Source organism: Peromyscus leucopus, chromosome 1, assembly GCF_004664715.2.
Source record: "Peromyscus leucopus breed LL Stock chromosome 1, UCI_PerLeu_2.1, whole genome shotgun sequence".
In the NCBI taxonomy this organism is placed as follows: Eukaryota; Metazoa; Chordata; class Mammalia; order Rodentia; family Cricetidae; genus Peromyscus; species Peromyscus leucopus.
Window position 1 is genome coordinate 75,812,052 of NC_051063.1, and position 14,588 is coordinate 75,826,639.

At 46.4% G+C, this 14,588-nt stretch overlaps 1 protein-coding gene and 1 pseudogene across 2 annotated transcripts in view; one reads left to right on the forward strand and one right to left on the reverse strand.

The window, feature by feature from the left end:
- Positions 1 to 763: 763 nt before the first annotated feature.
- Positions 764 to 14,588, forward strand: part of LOC114704418 (minichromosome maintenance complex binding protein) — a 54,433-nt gene continuing 40,608 nt past the window's right edge. Inside the window, exon 1 of one of the 2 annotated variants that reach the window (XM_037210026.1) lies at positions 764 to 1,057. In XM_037210026.1, the coding sequence (XP_037065921.1) occupies positions 1,000 to 1,057 (58 nt within the window). In that variant the 5' untranslated portion in view covers positions 764 to 999. The remainder of the gene's footprint in view (positions 1,058 to 14,588) is intronic. The other variant, XM_028885678.2, reaches the window with a different exon arrangement.
- LOC114704441 lies at positions 9,686 to 9,785 on the reverse strand (annotated as a pseudogene).

The following is a 14,588-nucleotide window of genomic DNA, read 5'->3' on the forward strand; positions in this document are numbered from 1 at the left end:
TTGCCCTTCCGAATCTCCCCTCTTACAGTATCCTGATCTCTATGGTGCGTGGGTATCTTGCCACAGCTCCCTAGTTACCAGGTTGGAGGAAGAAGGGCGCCTGAGTGTTTTCCAGCTCAGAAACTAAAGGCTGGGCCAGAAGAGAGTTCTGAGTGCTTGCTTCTCCATGAGGGAGGAACCAGTTCCTCTGCAATACTGAGATGCCCACAAAGGCTGCAATGCATCTTTGATTTAAAAGGCTCCTTAATCAAATCGTTCAGGAAGAACTCATTGAGCCTGGGACAAGTTCTTACATAGGCTTTTGGGCAGGGTGCCATAGAAGAGTTCTAGCACCAGAACTACAAGAAAGAAAGAAAAAAAAAATCACAAACAGATCAGGTTGGGGGGGAGGGACACACCAAACGGAGTTTCACCCCTTAATTTTGTTCAGAGCTGACTCCAAGGCCTGGGTGAGCTTGTGCCTCTTGGTCCTTGGGCAAGGACGCAAACTTTGAGCCAATGAGGCAGCCTGACGGAGTCTTCCCATCCACGCGCTCCCACGGTGACTTGTACGACGGACGCGCACCGAGAGAGAGCACAGTCTCCGTCCTCTGCCCATCTCCAAGATGGCGGCCGCGCGGCTGCCGGGTCTCTACCCGCCTCCAAAATGGCCGCCGCGCCCCGCCCACTCCCTCCCCTCCGGGACTGCGCAGCTCGCGCCCGCCGCCCCTCCCTCTCGAGCTCCACCCAGGTCGCTGGCAGCGCGGTCGGCGGCCGCGGTTTCCCGCCATTGTGAGAAGTGGAGGCAGGGACCCATCGCGCCGCTCCCGCCGCTGGCCAGCAGCCCGGAGGCGCTCGTCCCCGCGACCGCCTCGCCTGGAGGCCCGCGGCTCGCGACGCGCCCCGCGCGTGGGAGGGCGCGGACGAGCCCCCGGGGAGCAGCCGGGCTCCGAGCGAGCGCGCTCGGCCCACGGAGAAGCGCCGCCCGCCCGGGCCGCGCTGGCCCCGGCTCTCAGCGCCATGCCCTGCGGAGAAGACTGGCTGAGCCACCCGCTCGGGATCGTGCAGGGCTTCTTCGGTGAGCGGCGCGCGCCGAGCAGGGCCCCCGGGAGGGGAGCGGAGTTGGCGTGGCCGGGCCTGCCGCTCTGGCCTCACTCGGGGCGACGACGGTCCGAGGGCTTTCCCCGCCGAGGGCTCGCGCGGCTCCGGGCCTGGCCGCCGAGCCGGCACAGCCCCGATTGGGTCGCGCGGCCGCAGGTGCCGCCACCTGCCCGCTGCCCGGCTCCCGCTCGCGGGCGCCGGGGACGCAGCTGCCAGCGCCGGCCGTGATTGACGGCCTGGCTCCTGGCCGGTGGCCGGTGGCCGGCCTCGCCCCGGTGCTGCAGACCCGGAGAGCTCCCCTTGCCCACCCAGGGCCCTGCGCGGCGGTGGCTGCGGCGGCGGAGGGAAGCCACTCTGCCTGTGGGAGCCTGCAGGATATTTCAAAACTTCCGGTGTGCGTGGAGGGTGGAGGGGGGGGGTGCTCGATCCATCTCAACAGAAGTTCACTCTGTCGGCGGCGTTTCCACACGTCCCGCTGGAGATCGGTGGCTGTGCCTCCCTTTTTCTGCTCTGTTGACTTTCGAACCCGCCTGCTTTGTTGTTACCTGCTCCCGTGCCGGGGCTGGCGAGAAAATACTCAGCTGTTGACATGCGTGTCTGACAGAGCGCGAGCCGAGAGTGCTGCGGGCAAGCTGAGTGGATTTTGGTTGTCATTGCCGTCGTTACTTCTTTAGTTAGCTAGACCTTCCGATTCCCACTCGCATCCCTAAATTGCGTTGCGCTTAGTGACGACCGGAAATCGGACCTTATTAGAAACGACTGATAGAGCCGCAGCACCTGACTCGCATGGAGTTAAAGGGTCGTGGAATTCTGCCATCTCGTTTAAAACAGTGAGGGGGCAGAGGGATATTAAATTGTAGTGTCCATAGTTACAGGTGCAAGGCCCTGGGTTCAATCTCTTCCTAACACACAGGCAGAGGGATATTTCATTGTAGTGTCCATAGTTACAGGTGCAAGGCCCTGGGTTCAATCTCTTCCTAACACACACACACACACACACACAGAGAGAGAGAGAGAGAGAGAGAGAGAGAGAGAGAGAGAGAGAGATGGATGGATGCTAGGAAAGAGTTTGTAAGAAGCTAGAGTCCTCAACAGCCCATAACCGATGTCATGAAACATTCTTTTTGTTTCCTAGGCTGATGCAGGCTAGCCTGGGACTCACTGTGTAGCCCAGGCTAGTTGAACTAGTGTCATTTCTCCTGCCTCAGTCTCCCTAAGTGCTGGAGTCACAGGCATGAGCCACTGCTCTCCGAGGACTGTGTTTCCTGTAGGAGGGCCCTAATGCCCCCCTAGTAACTACTCTTTCTGCCCAGAATTCTAACCAATTATGTTGTTTCCCAGGGTGAAACTAAAGGCAGCAGAGAGAAGAACCTTAGTCAGTGAACACACAGCTGATGAAGAGGGGGAGGGGATGTGCTTGCACACGAAAGAATAAATCATGGGCTTTGGCTATAGCTCAGTAGGAGAACGCACACGTGGCCTGCTGAATGGTCTGGGTAGGATGCAGGTGGAGAGAAGCAGATTCATATGTAGCAATCTAGGGCGGTTTTCAAAGGGAATAGGCAGCTTGCCTGTGACTCGATCACCTAGAAGGCTGAGGCATGATTGCCAGTTTGAGACTAGCCTGTATGCTGAGACTCTAAAAGGGCTATGTTCCTTCACTAAATGCCAGTGATTGAAGTTCAAAATATTGGACCCAACAGTTGGTGTTGGGAATAATGATGACTCCCAAATGTCAAGTGAGGATTCAATTCCATACTGGCTGAAGATACAAATGCATAGATAACATTTCAGGGAAAATCCTCCCAGAGGTAAAGGTTTGGGACTTTAAAGGGTTAAGTTCTCATGACTGATATTAGAATTCTTTTCCCTTTTTTTTTTTGAGACAAGATCTCTAGCCCAGGCTGGCTTGGGGCTCATGGAAATCCTCGTGCCTCAGCCTATGGAGTGCTGGGATCACAGGCCTGTGCCACCTTGCCTAGCCAGGATATCCATTTGTGAGAAATGCCCCAGGACCCTGGACTTGCTGTAGGAATAAAGTGGTTTTAAATATAATACGATTGAATATATTTTTTGTCGTATTTTGTTCTTTAAGTGTGATCCTAAGGCACTCATACATCTCGTCATAGTACAGGAAAAAAATAATTTGGTACTACACTATTTTGTATATTGAATGAAAAAAAGAAATAAGGAAAGGACATGACTGGTCCTTTGTACGGTGGAGGAGAAAGTTTATTGTAGATAAAAGAGGGAGTGTAACCAGAAGCAGGGACATCATGGAGAGTCCAGAGTGGACATGACCAGACTGAGCTGGGCCATGGGAGGAGCGGGACAGCCTGGCCAAGAGGCCAAGAAGGTAAAGGGTAGACAGAAGAGACCAAGTAACCAAAATGGCTGGAATCTATAGGGAAGGGCAGCCCAGCCCCTGGGCTAGAGAAGTTTAGGATAGGGGGTGGGATGTGCCAAGCATACTCTGTAACAGGTAGGGACTGAAGGATGCAGGGAGAACCTGGCAGCCAGGTCCACTTGGATATCTTAAGTAGGCACCTCAGCCATTTGTCCCGGGTTTGAGACTTCACATAAATCTTGTGGAATGTTTTGGAAAGGTCGTCATGGTTGTCCTCAGAGTGTAATCTGCTCTTCTCCATATTGCTCCTATTTTCCTGCCATTGTGATCACGTTAAGCACCCCTGTAGTAAGAGCATTGAAGACATTGTATGGGTTAAGCTTGGAAACAGTGTTTGGTTTGTGTTTGATTTTTGTTTCTGGTGCTGGGGATTGAACCAGGCACAGGCACATATTCCACCACTGAAGCTGTACCCTCTGCCCAGGGAGTTGTTTTAACTCTTGTGTTTTCTCTTCAGATAGAAAGATAGTTGGTATCTTTTGTTTTGTTTTGTTTTGCTTTGTTTTAAACAGGGACTCTTTAAGTAAGGAAGGAAATAGGAAGGCCCTGTTGTGTTTAGGGTAACCGCTGTTTGGTTTATCATGGTTGTCTTACTTTATTTATTTTGGCTGGGTTGGGATTGAATCTAGGGCCTTACATGTGCTAGGTAAGCACTCCACCAGTGAGTCTACCCCAGCACTGGATCTGTTGTCTTTGCGTGGGGTTAGTTTGTTACAGTGCTAGATACAGAACTCCAGAAATTCACACGGGCTAGACAGCGCTCTATGACTGAGTCATATCTAGTCCTTGGCTTTTGAGATAGTGTCTCCTTTGTAGCCTCGAGTTCTGAGCTTGTCAGTCTCCAGATTCTGGGACTACAGTTGTGGGCCATTATATATACCCTGTTTTATAGTTTCTTAAAACTGAAAACTGTGATGTTATTCATATTATCCTAAAATACGTGTTTCTTAATCTGCTTTGAACATCTTCCCATCGGAGGGAATTTATTTCCCCATTCTGTTGTCCCTGTTGTATATTGTTACACAAGTTGATTATCCTGTCATATATTTAAGTTAGAGGACTAATCTAGAACTGGGTGTCTGATACAGCAGCCACTTATTTAAATTAGTTAAAATTACACAAAATTAAAGGTTAAACTCCTTGTTGTTACTAAGTTTCAAATGCTCATTAGCTATGTGTGGGTAGAGACTGTAAGAGGTAGCAGAGTTGGAGAATATTAAGAGACTTATTTTTAACTGCGTGTATGTGTGTGCTAGAGTGTGGGTATGTACATTTGAGTGGAGTTGCCCTTAGAAGCTAGAGGTGTTGGACACCCCCCCACACACACACACACACACAAAACAAACTGGAGTTACAGGCTGTTGGGAACGTCCAGACATGGGTGGTAGGGACCACACTCCGGTCCACTGAAAGAACAGTTCTCCACCTTAACTGTGGCGTCATCTCCCTAGCCCCATGCCTGTGCTTGGTAGGATCTTGCTGTGTGGTCCAGGCTGGCCTTGAACTCACTGTTGTAGCTCAGGCTGACCTCAGACTTCATCTTCTGCCTCACCACCTAAATGCTGGCATTACTGGCATGTGCCTCCACACCCAGTTCTGTCAGTACATGGTACCAGCTTTAGTTAGTAGGTATTTCTTGTGCCGCCACACCCAGCTGCTGTCAGTGTATTGTAACAGCTTTAGATTTATTAAATGTCCCTCGAGCCTGTCCAGAAACTTCATCTTCAAGACTGTTGTCGTGGTCTAGGACTGTGGTGGAGTTCTGGATGTCGGTGACACTCTCCTTTCCTGTTTCTAGTCTAGCTTCTCTGCTGCACTTTCTGTGCTGGAACCAGTGGGTTTCAGTCGCTTCTAGAGACGTCACCACCAGGTTTTAGTTTCTTGGGTAGCCCCAGGCTGACCTTGACCATCCTTCTACCTCAGCCTCTAGTGCAGAGATGACAGGCATACCTCACTGCACCCAGCTCCTGTTGACCTTGTATGTTATGGCTTTAGTATCTGATCTGTCCTTTTCTCCTTCTCTGGTACCCACTATGCTGGTCTTGAGCCTTCCGGGTTCTGGGATTACAGGCATGCACCATCTCTTCTGGCTTTTATCTGCCTGTCTTCTGAGGGGTTTTTATATCTACTTGTGTGTTTCTCTGTGAGGCTATATGTACATGTATAGGTGCCCTTGGATACCAGAAGTTAGAAGCAGTTGTGAACCTTTTTCTCTGGGTGCTAGGAAACATTTACTTTAGTTTTCCTCGTTTTTCGTTTGTTTTCTTGTTTTTTTTAATAATTAATTTATTTTTATTTTATGTGCATTGGCATTTTGCCTGCATGTACATCTGTGTCATGATTTTGGAGTTATAGACAGTTGTTAGCTGCCATGTGGGTGCTGGGAATTGAACCCGAGTCCTCTGGAAAAGCAGTCGGTGCTCTTAACCACTGAGCCATCTCTCCAGTCCCATTGTTTTTTTTTTTTTTTTTTTTTTTTTCTTTTTTTGAGATTGTTTTCTGGAGTCCAGATTGGCCTCCAACTCATTCTAACCAAAGATGTCTCTGGCTCCTAAGTGCTGGGAGACACTAGTCGCCATGCCTGACCTCTGTATTGATAATGTGGCTTAATAACTATTCATTTACTTTGAGACCAGATCTTGTCATTTTATCCAGGCCCGCCATCCAGCTCCTGGGTTCAAGTGACCCTCCTTCAGCTTCTAAGTAGCTGGGACTAAAGGCATGTGCCACCAATCCTTTCCATAACTATGTGGGGGAAAGACTGCACACACACATGCTTGTGAACACCAGAGGACAGCTTTGGGAATCGGTTCTTTCTGTCCCATGTGGTTCCGGTGATTGGACTTAGGGCATCAGGCTTGGCAGCAGATGGTCTTACTCACTTAGCCATCTCACTGGCCACAGAACTGTTGTTCATTTCAGGCTGGTTATAACTGCCCCTTCACTTGAGGGTGTTTTAGTTTGGGCTTAGTTTGGTTCCTTGGTTGAATCTGATGGACAAGGCTGGCAAGTGTGTAAAGAGGGGAAGTTTGAGTATCTACTGACAAGTGTTTTCAAGAATTCAAAGCAATAATAAGATCCCGTGAAAGCTGGTCTGTTTTTGCCATCACCGTGAATCCAGGCAGTTCACAATCTTACTGTATGAGCCCAGCTTGGAGCTCTTCTATCTACTACTTTGCTCTTGGTAGGCACCAAAATGTAATTTATGATAAGGCTAGAGCCCCAAGTCAGTGGGAAGGCACCTGGTGTTTTGAGGAACTGAGTAGAATGAGGTCGGGGTTGGGAAGGAAGAGGAAGTCCAGGCAGCTCCCTCAAGGACGCAGCTCTATTAGCTTGCTGTTTTTCTTCTCTGTAGCCCACAGATTGACTTGTTTTCAGTTCCAGCCCACACTTGCCTTTGTCCCAAATTCTAGGAATAGAAGATCTACTTGGCCCAGTATAGATTCTACTGTCAACTCATGGTTGGCTAGCTCTGATGGCTGTGAGGGTTATGTAGGGTAGTCATGGCTGTTGAGGCATGCCTTAACAGTGAGGAGGGTTTCAAAGGAGTGAATTGAGCAGCCATGGCAAAATGCATGAGTATTTAAGTAGTAAGTAAAATGATGTGGTTATAAGGCCAATGCAGACCTGTTAAGTAAGTTACAGAATGTTCACCCATTGAGGGAAACTCCTTTTAGTATTTGGTTGTTTTTTTTTTTTTTTTTTTTTTTTTTTTTGAACAGGGTCTCACTATGTAGACCAGGCAGCCCTCAAACTCACAAGAGATCCATATACTTGCCTCTGCCCCCAAGTGCTGGGATTGAAGATTTGTAGTACCAAACCTGGCCCAGGTCAAAACACTTTCAACTGTTCCTGCTTTCCAGTGTTTTTTTTGTGTGTGGCTTTTTGGGGTGGCAAAAACATTTTCATTCAGATATATTCACATAAAACTTGCAATTTAAGAATGTATGTTTGACTTGATAATGTAAGCCTGGATGGAGCCCTATGTATTTGGGAGTTGAGCAAGGGGATTGTGAGTTCAAGGCCTCCTTGAACAACTAATGAAAATCTGTCTCAAAATAAAAAGAAGTCTGGGAATATAGCTGGTTATTGGGTATTATGTGGAGCCTTAGGTTTAATAACTACTAAATTATATAAATAAATATTTAATGATTTTTAGTATTTTGAAATTATATTTAGAGCCAGGAGGTGGTGGCCCACGCCTTTAATCCCAGCACTTGGGAGGCAGAGGCAAGCGGATCTTTGTGAGTTCGAGGCCAGCCTGATCTACGGAGCGAGATCCAGGAAAGACGCAAAGCTACACTGAGAAACTGTCTTGAAAAACCAAACCAAAATTACATTTAGCGACTCTGTATATGTGCATGCGTGAGTGTGTGTGTGTGTGTGTGTGTGTGTGTGTGTGTGTGTGTGTGTGTAGGAGATACGGGCATAGGAGTGCCACAGTGCATGTGTAGAGGTCAGAGGACAACTTTTGAGAGTTCTCCTTCTACATGGGTCCCAGTGATCAGACTCAGGTCCCCGGCTGCAGCAAACCCCTTATCCACTTAGCCATCTCTCTAGCCTGTTCCGTTTGGGTGTAGCAGGCTTTCTTTTGGGCCACCAACCCGCTTCCAAATCGTGACGTATTATTAGTTATGAATGCTTGGCCTTAGCTTAGGCATATATATATATATATCTTATAACTTAGCCTGTTTTCCTTTCACTCTTCTTGGAGTCTGGCTGACGGCTGCTTGACTTCTGGCCCAGGTGTGTCCCTCCCTTCCTCCCTGGTTCTCTCCTTCTTCTCATTCTCTCTTCCTGCCAGCCCCGCCTTTGCAGACTCTCCTGCCTAGCTATTAGTCATTCAGCTCTAGCTATCTACCAGGTGCCTTAGGCAGGCAAGGTGAACTAATGCAACACATCTTTACATAGTTAAACAAATGCAGCATGAACAAATGTAACACACCTTTGCCTAGTTAAAATAATGCCCACAACATTTGTGGTTTTGATTTTGGTATTTTTATGGTGTGCAACCAAAAGCATTATCATTTCCATCATCCCCAAAAGAAACCCTAAGCTCCCCCCCACACACACACACACACCTCCAGTGCTCTAACAACTACCACCCTAAACATAGTCTGGACTTTTTTTTTTTTTTTAAATTTAAGTAGAATCATGTAACATGTAGCCTTTAGGGGCTGCTTTCTTTCATTTAGAATATTTTCAGGCTTCATCCATGTTGCAGCATGCATTTTACTGCATTTCTTTTTATGACTGAAAATAATATTCCTCTGTGTATGATTGTAAAGTATTTTGTTTAGGGACTGATGACTAGATGCTCTTCTAGAGGACCCAGGCTGGATTCCCAGCACTCACATGGCAGTTCACACCTGTCTGTAACTCCGGTTCTGGGTCTTGAGATGCTCTCTTTTGCGTTCCACAACACTAAGCACACATGGTGTAGAAACGTATATGCAGGCAAAACACTCGCACAAACTAATACATAATTTGAAAGATTTTTGTTTATTTATTCACTCTTTAATGGGCTCTGTTTCATTTCCTGCCTTGAGTGTCTGCCCCGACTTCCTGGATGATGGACTGCAATCAGTAAGATTAATTAAACCCTTTCCTCCCCAAGTTACTTTTGGTCATGGTGTTTTATCACAGCAATAGAAACCCTAACCAAGACACAAGCATTCTGATTTCTTCAGATTTTTTTTTTATATATATATTTTTTAAGAGTCCTGTTTTTTTTTTTTTGTTTGTTTGTTTTGTTTTATTTATTATATATACAGCATGTTTGCCTGCAGGCCAGAAGAGGACACTCAGGACCTCTGGAAGAGCAGTCAGTGCTCTTAACCGCTGAGCCATCTCTCCAGCCCCGATTTCTCCAGATCTTTTCCTACCACTTAATTTGTTGTTTGTTATAGCCATTTGGGTGGAAGTAAAGTTGTATGCTGCTGTTTTTTTTTTTTTTCCTTTTTCTTTTCTTTCTTTCTTTTTTCTTTTTTCTTTTTTTTTTTTTTTTTTTTTTTTTTTTTGGTTTTTGAGACAGGGTTTCTCTGTGTAGCTTTGCACCTTTCCTGGAACTCACTTTGTAGACCAGGCTGGCCTCGAACTCACAGAGATCCGCCTGCCTCTCGAGTGCTGGGATTAAAGGCGTGTGCCACCACCGCCCGGCTTGGTTTTTTCTTTTTGTTGTTTTGTTTTGTTTTTCCTTTAAATATGGAATACTTAACAATTTTGAATGTCATCCTTGCGCAGGGGCCAGTCTTCTCTGATTTGTTCCAATTTTAGTATATGTGCTGCTGAAGTGAACATGCTGTTAAGGTTTTTATTTTAATTTCTCCAATAATAAATAACATCTTATGTGTATATATTGGCATTTGGGTATACTCTGAGGATATGTCTGTTGAAAATCTGGGTGTGGTGTCTTGTGCCTGTAATCTCAACACGTGAAAGGCCAAGGGAGAAAGTTTGGTTTGCTGCAGGTCTGTCTGAGGCCAGCCTGAGCTACATAACAGTGCGTTCTAGACTCTGTTGAGTCCTTTGCAGTCAGTGAGTAAGTAGGTGAGGCAGTGAGTATGTTGTGTATCCCAGGCTGGCCACGTGCACACTAGGCAACAGATCTACCAGCCGAGCTGGTCCCAGGCTCTCCCCTTCTTTCTTTCTGAACCAAGTCTCATTCGGTCCAGGCCAGCCTCACACTCACTGTGTGGGCAGAGTTTTTAAATCAGCCTTTTTCTTGTTGAATTATGGGAGTTTTGTTTCCTTCTCTCCAGTCCACAAGCATAGCCAGGGATTGAACTCGTCTTTCGGCTTGATAACAGAGGATTCTGTCCCCGCTAGCAATGCCACTATGAATTTTTAATTTTGATAAAGTCCAACTTATTTTCCTTTTGGTTGCTCATATTTTGGGATGTCCTTATATTTGCCCACCCCTTTTTTTAAATAGTGTGTGAGTTAGGGGTCCAAAGTCATTCTTTAGCTGTCCGGCTTTCCCAGTCCCGTTTGTTGAAGAGACTTTCCTTATTATAGCTTTGGCATGTTGGTTGAAAAATCAGTTGATTGCAGCTGTGTGGCTTTATTTCCGAACTCAATGTCTACTCTGTGGTCTCTGATCTTTCTCCACGTAGTACTTCTTGACATCTGTGAGGTTGTGCTGTTTTGTTGTTGAGGGGTGGCGTGCATGCGTGCATGCATGCATACACGTACATGTCCAGTAGACATAAGAGAATTGGATATCCTGCCCTATCATTCTCCATTTTATTCTCTTGAAGCACGGTCTCACTAGACCCAAAGCTTACAGCTTTGGCTATCGGAGCTGGCTAGCCAGTTTTGGAATCTACCTGTGTCCATTCCCTGTCCTAGGGTTATAGGCTCCCATGGCCATACCCAGCTTTTCTGTGTGCTTGTGATTGAATTCAGATCTTAGCTACTTGGTGAGCTCTGGGTCAGCAAAAGCTCCTGTCTCAAAAAATAACACTTGTCCTCTGGGTTCATACAACTATACCTGAAATCCCAACACTCAGGATGGTAGAAAGAATGCCAATTTCGTGGCTAGCCTCAACAACATAGTGAGACTTTCTAAATCAATAAAAAGTTGGGTGTGAGAGAGGGCTGTGGCTTAGTGGAGCAGATGCTCACTGTGCTTGAGACCCTAGGTTCCATCTCTAGCATTCTGGGGGAGGGGCAGCTAAGCATGGGCCATTATAATTTAGAGCACCATTCTTATTCTTTATTCTTTTTTTTTTTTATTTGAGACAGGGTTTCTCTGTGTGGTTTTGGTGCCTGTCCTGGATCATGCTCTGTAGACCAGGCTGGCCTCGAACTCACAGAGATCCGCCTGGCTCTGCCTCCTGAGTGCTGGGATTAAAGGCGTGCGCCACCCCCGCCGCCTGGCTGAACACCTTATTCTAAAGAGTACTTGCTTGTGCAGTCATTTAAGATTTTTCCCTCCATTTTATTTTTTGTTACATATATATATATATATATATATATATATATATATATATATATATATATATATATATTGAACAATTTATTTAGAGCTGTTTTAAGTTCACAGGAGGATTGAAAGGTAGAGATTTTCCGTGTAAGACCTCTCCTTCGTCCAAATGGTAACATTTCCTAAAGAGAAGTGTATTTGTCACAGTGAAGAGATCCTCCCTGGGCCATTGTGGTGGCTCAGATTGCTAACTCAATGACCTGAGTTCCATCCCTGGAACCAGGCTAAAGGTGGAAGGAGAAAATGAAGTCCAGAGCAGTCCTCTGGACCCAAATTAGACTCCCAGTAACCACATGGTAACTGTAACTGCCTGTGACTCCAGTTCCATGGGTTCTGATGCCCTCTTCTGACCACTGGCAGCCCCCATGTGGTACACATACATACATCCAAGCACCACACCTACATATAAAATAAAATGAAGTTATTTAAAAAGTTGTCCCATGACCTCTGCACACAAGGCCCTGCCTCAGCTACATATATCTCCTACATCAACCTGTTACCGTCCGAAGTCCATAGTCCTTTGCACTGCCAGGCTCGAGTGACAGGAGTGCGTCAGCTTAGTGACAGTGCCAGGCCGTCTTCTGCAGCTGCTCTGGAGTTGGCTTTCCCGCAGCAGTGGATGAAAACCACTGCTCTGACAGCACGCGCTGCCTAGGCAAAGCACTCTGCTGACCTGCATCCCAGGACTTGTTCTTTACAGAGTAGTCTGGATGCTTTCTCCTCATCTGCATGTAGTGTGCTCAGTGTTCTGCATTATCACTACGCTCTAGTGCTTGCTCTCGCTGTGTGAGTGTGCGCACTTGAGTGCGTGTGTCCTTTTTTTCTGACAGTTTCCTTCATGGAACAGGAAAGGAGTAAATCTAGCTTATCTTTAATTTTGTGTGTGTGTGGAGTATGCCTTTGGATTTTTATTAACAGTTTTAGCCAATTTTTTGGCCATCTAGGTTTTCTTCTGTGTGATACTTTATGATTTTTATAATGGTACAATTTGCGTGTTTGTTTGTTTACTTCTGCGATCTCTTGTAAGTTAGTTTTGTGACAGACTCTTGGTGTGGGCCTAGCTTGCAGTTGTGCAGTGACGACTCCTTTGTCCCAGCATTGTTACAGGGCTCTCTCCCTTGTGCATTGCCATATTGCTTTTGCTCCTTTGGAAGTTCAGTTGGCTACATTGATGTTGATAAACTTATAGGCTATTTATTTCATTTCATTGAGCTGTCCTTTTGCTGATACTATACTTGGGGTTTTTTGTTTTCTTTTGTTTTTCCATTTTTTTCTTTTTTTGAGACTGGGTGTTGTTGCTGGAGGGCTTCTCTCCAGGTTCCCCAAGCCCCGCAGTCCCACAATCCACGTATAAAATAATCACTCAGATGCTTATAATACTTATAAACTGTATGGCCGTGGCAGGCTTCTTGCTAACTGTTCTTATATCTTAAATTAACCCATTTTTATAAATCTGTACCTTGCCACGTGGCTGGTGGCTTACCGGCGTCTTTACATGTTGCTTGTCCTAGCGGTGGCTGCAGTGTCTCTCCCCCTTCTTCCTGTTTCCCCAATTCTCCTCTCTCCTTGTCCCGCCTATACTTCCCGTCTGGTCACTGGCCATCAGTGTTTTATTTATATAGAATGATATCCACAGCAGGGTGTCATGTAATACAAGCTTGCCTTGAACTTGTTAATAGCCTAGGATGGCCTTGAACTTGACCCTCCTGTCTCTCTCTGCTTAGTGCTGTGATTACAGGTGTGTAAAGGTGTTCACCACCACCACCGAGTATATTTTAATAAAATTTAAAAATGGAAAAAGCCAAGCATGGTTGGGTGGTAGTGTCACACACCTTTAATCCCAGCACTCGGGAGACAGAGGCAGGTGGATCTCTGTGAGTTTGAGGTCAGTCTGGTCTACAGAGCGAATTCCAGGACAGGCGCCAAAACTACACAGAGAAACCTAGTCTTAGGGGCGGGGGGGGGGGGACAGAAAAGAAAAAGAAAAAGCCAACTTTGATGGTGAACAATTTTAATCCCAGCACTCAAGAAGCAGAGACAGGTGGATTTCTGAGTTTAAGGCCAGCCTGGGCTACATTGCAAGTTCCAAGCCAGCCAGGAGTATACACTGATACCCTTTCTCTTTAAAATGAAGAAAAGAAAAAAAGGAATGGTCCTTTGGCTAGCAAGATGGCTTGGTGGATAAAGGTGAGACCTGAGTTCAATTCCTGGGGCCCACTTAGTAGGAGAGAATTGACCCTTGAAAATTGTCCTCTGAAAACACGCGCACACACACACACACACACACACACACACACACACACACACACACACACACACAGGGTTTCTCTGTGTAACAGCCCTGGCTGTCCTGGAACTCACTCTGTAGACCAGGCTGGCTAGAACTCACAGAGATCCGCCTGCCTCTGCCTCCTGAGTGCTGGAACTAAAGGCATGCGCCACCATTGCCCAGCAACCTCGTTTTAAAGTAGTTTTTAAAACTGTCTTAAGACAAGAATAAGAGACATACAGCTTTACAGTAGGTCTGTTCACCAAGAAGATATGACCATATATGCACCAGTGGGAACGCTTCAGAACTCATGCAGATCCTGATGAGCTGGAGAGTGTGGGAACACGCAGCCACAGTTGAAGAGTCTGCTGCTTCTCACAGCAGCTGGCAAGTTAGCAGAGCTCCTGAAGCTCTGAGAGTGCCCATCAACTTAGCAGGCTCCTTTAGTGTGCTCAGCTCCCAGCCTCAGCACAGGCACTGTCCAAGAGCATATGGAACTTTCGCCAAGATAGATCATTCTGAGTTAGGAACAAGTATCAACAAACTTCAAAGAAGGGAAATCATGTGTATTCAGCAATAAGAAGGGATTGGAAATCAGAAAGATGACAGAAAAACTCACACTTGTAGAACACTTATAAACAGTCAATAGATCAAAAAGAAGTCCTTATGAAAATTATTTTCATCCAAACAAAAAATGGAAACATAAAGAACATTCTCTAAGCACAACCAGAGACATTGCTGTGTGTGTATTTGAAAAGGAGGCTTCCAGCATTGTTTCCATGTATAAAATCAAAAGTGAAGACTAAAACCCACTGAGTCACACAAAAGAAAGGGAAGTGGTTGAA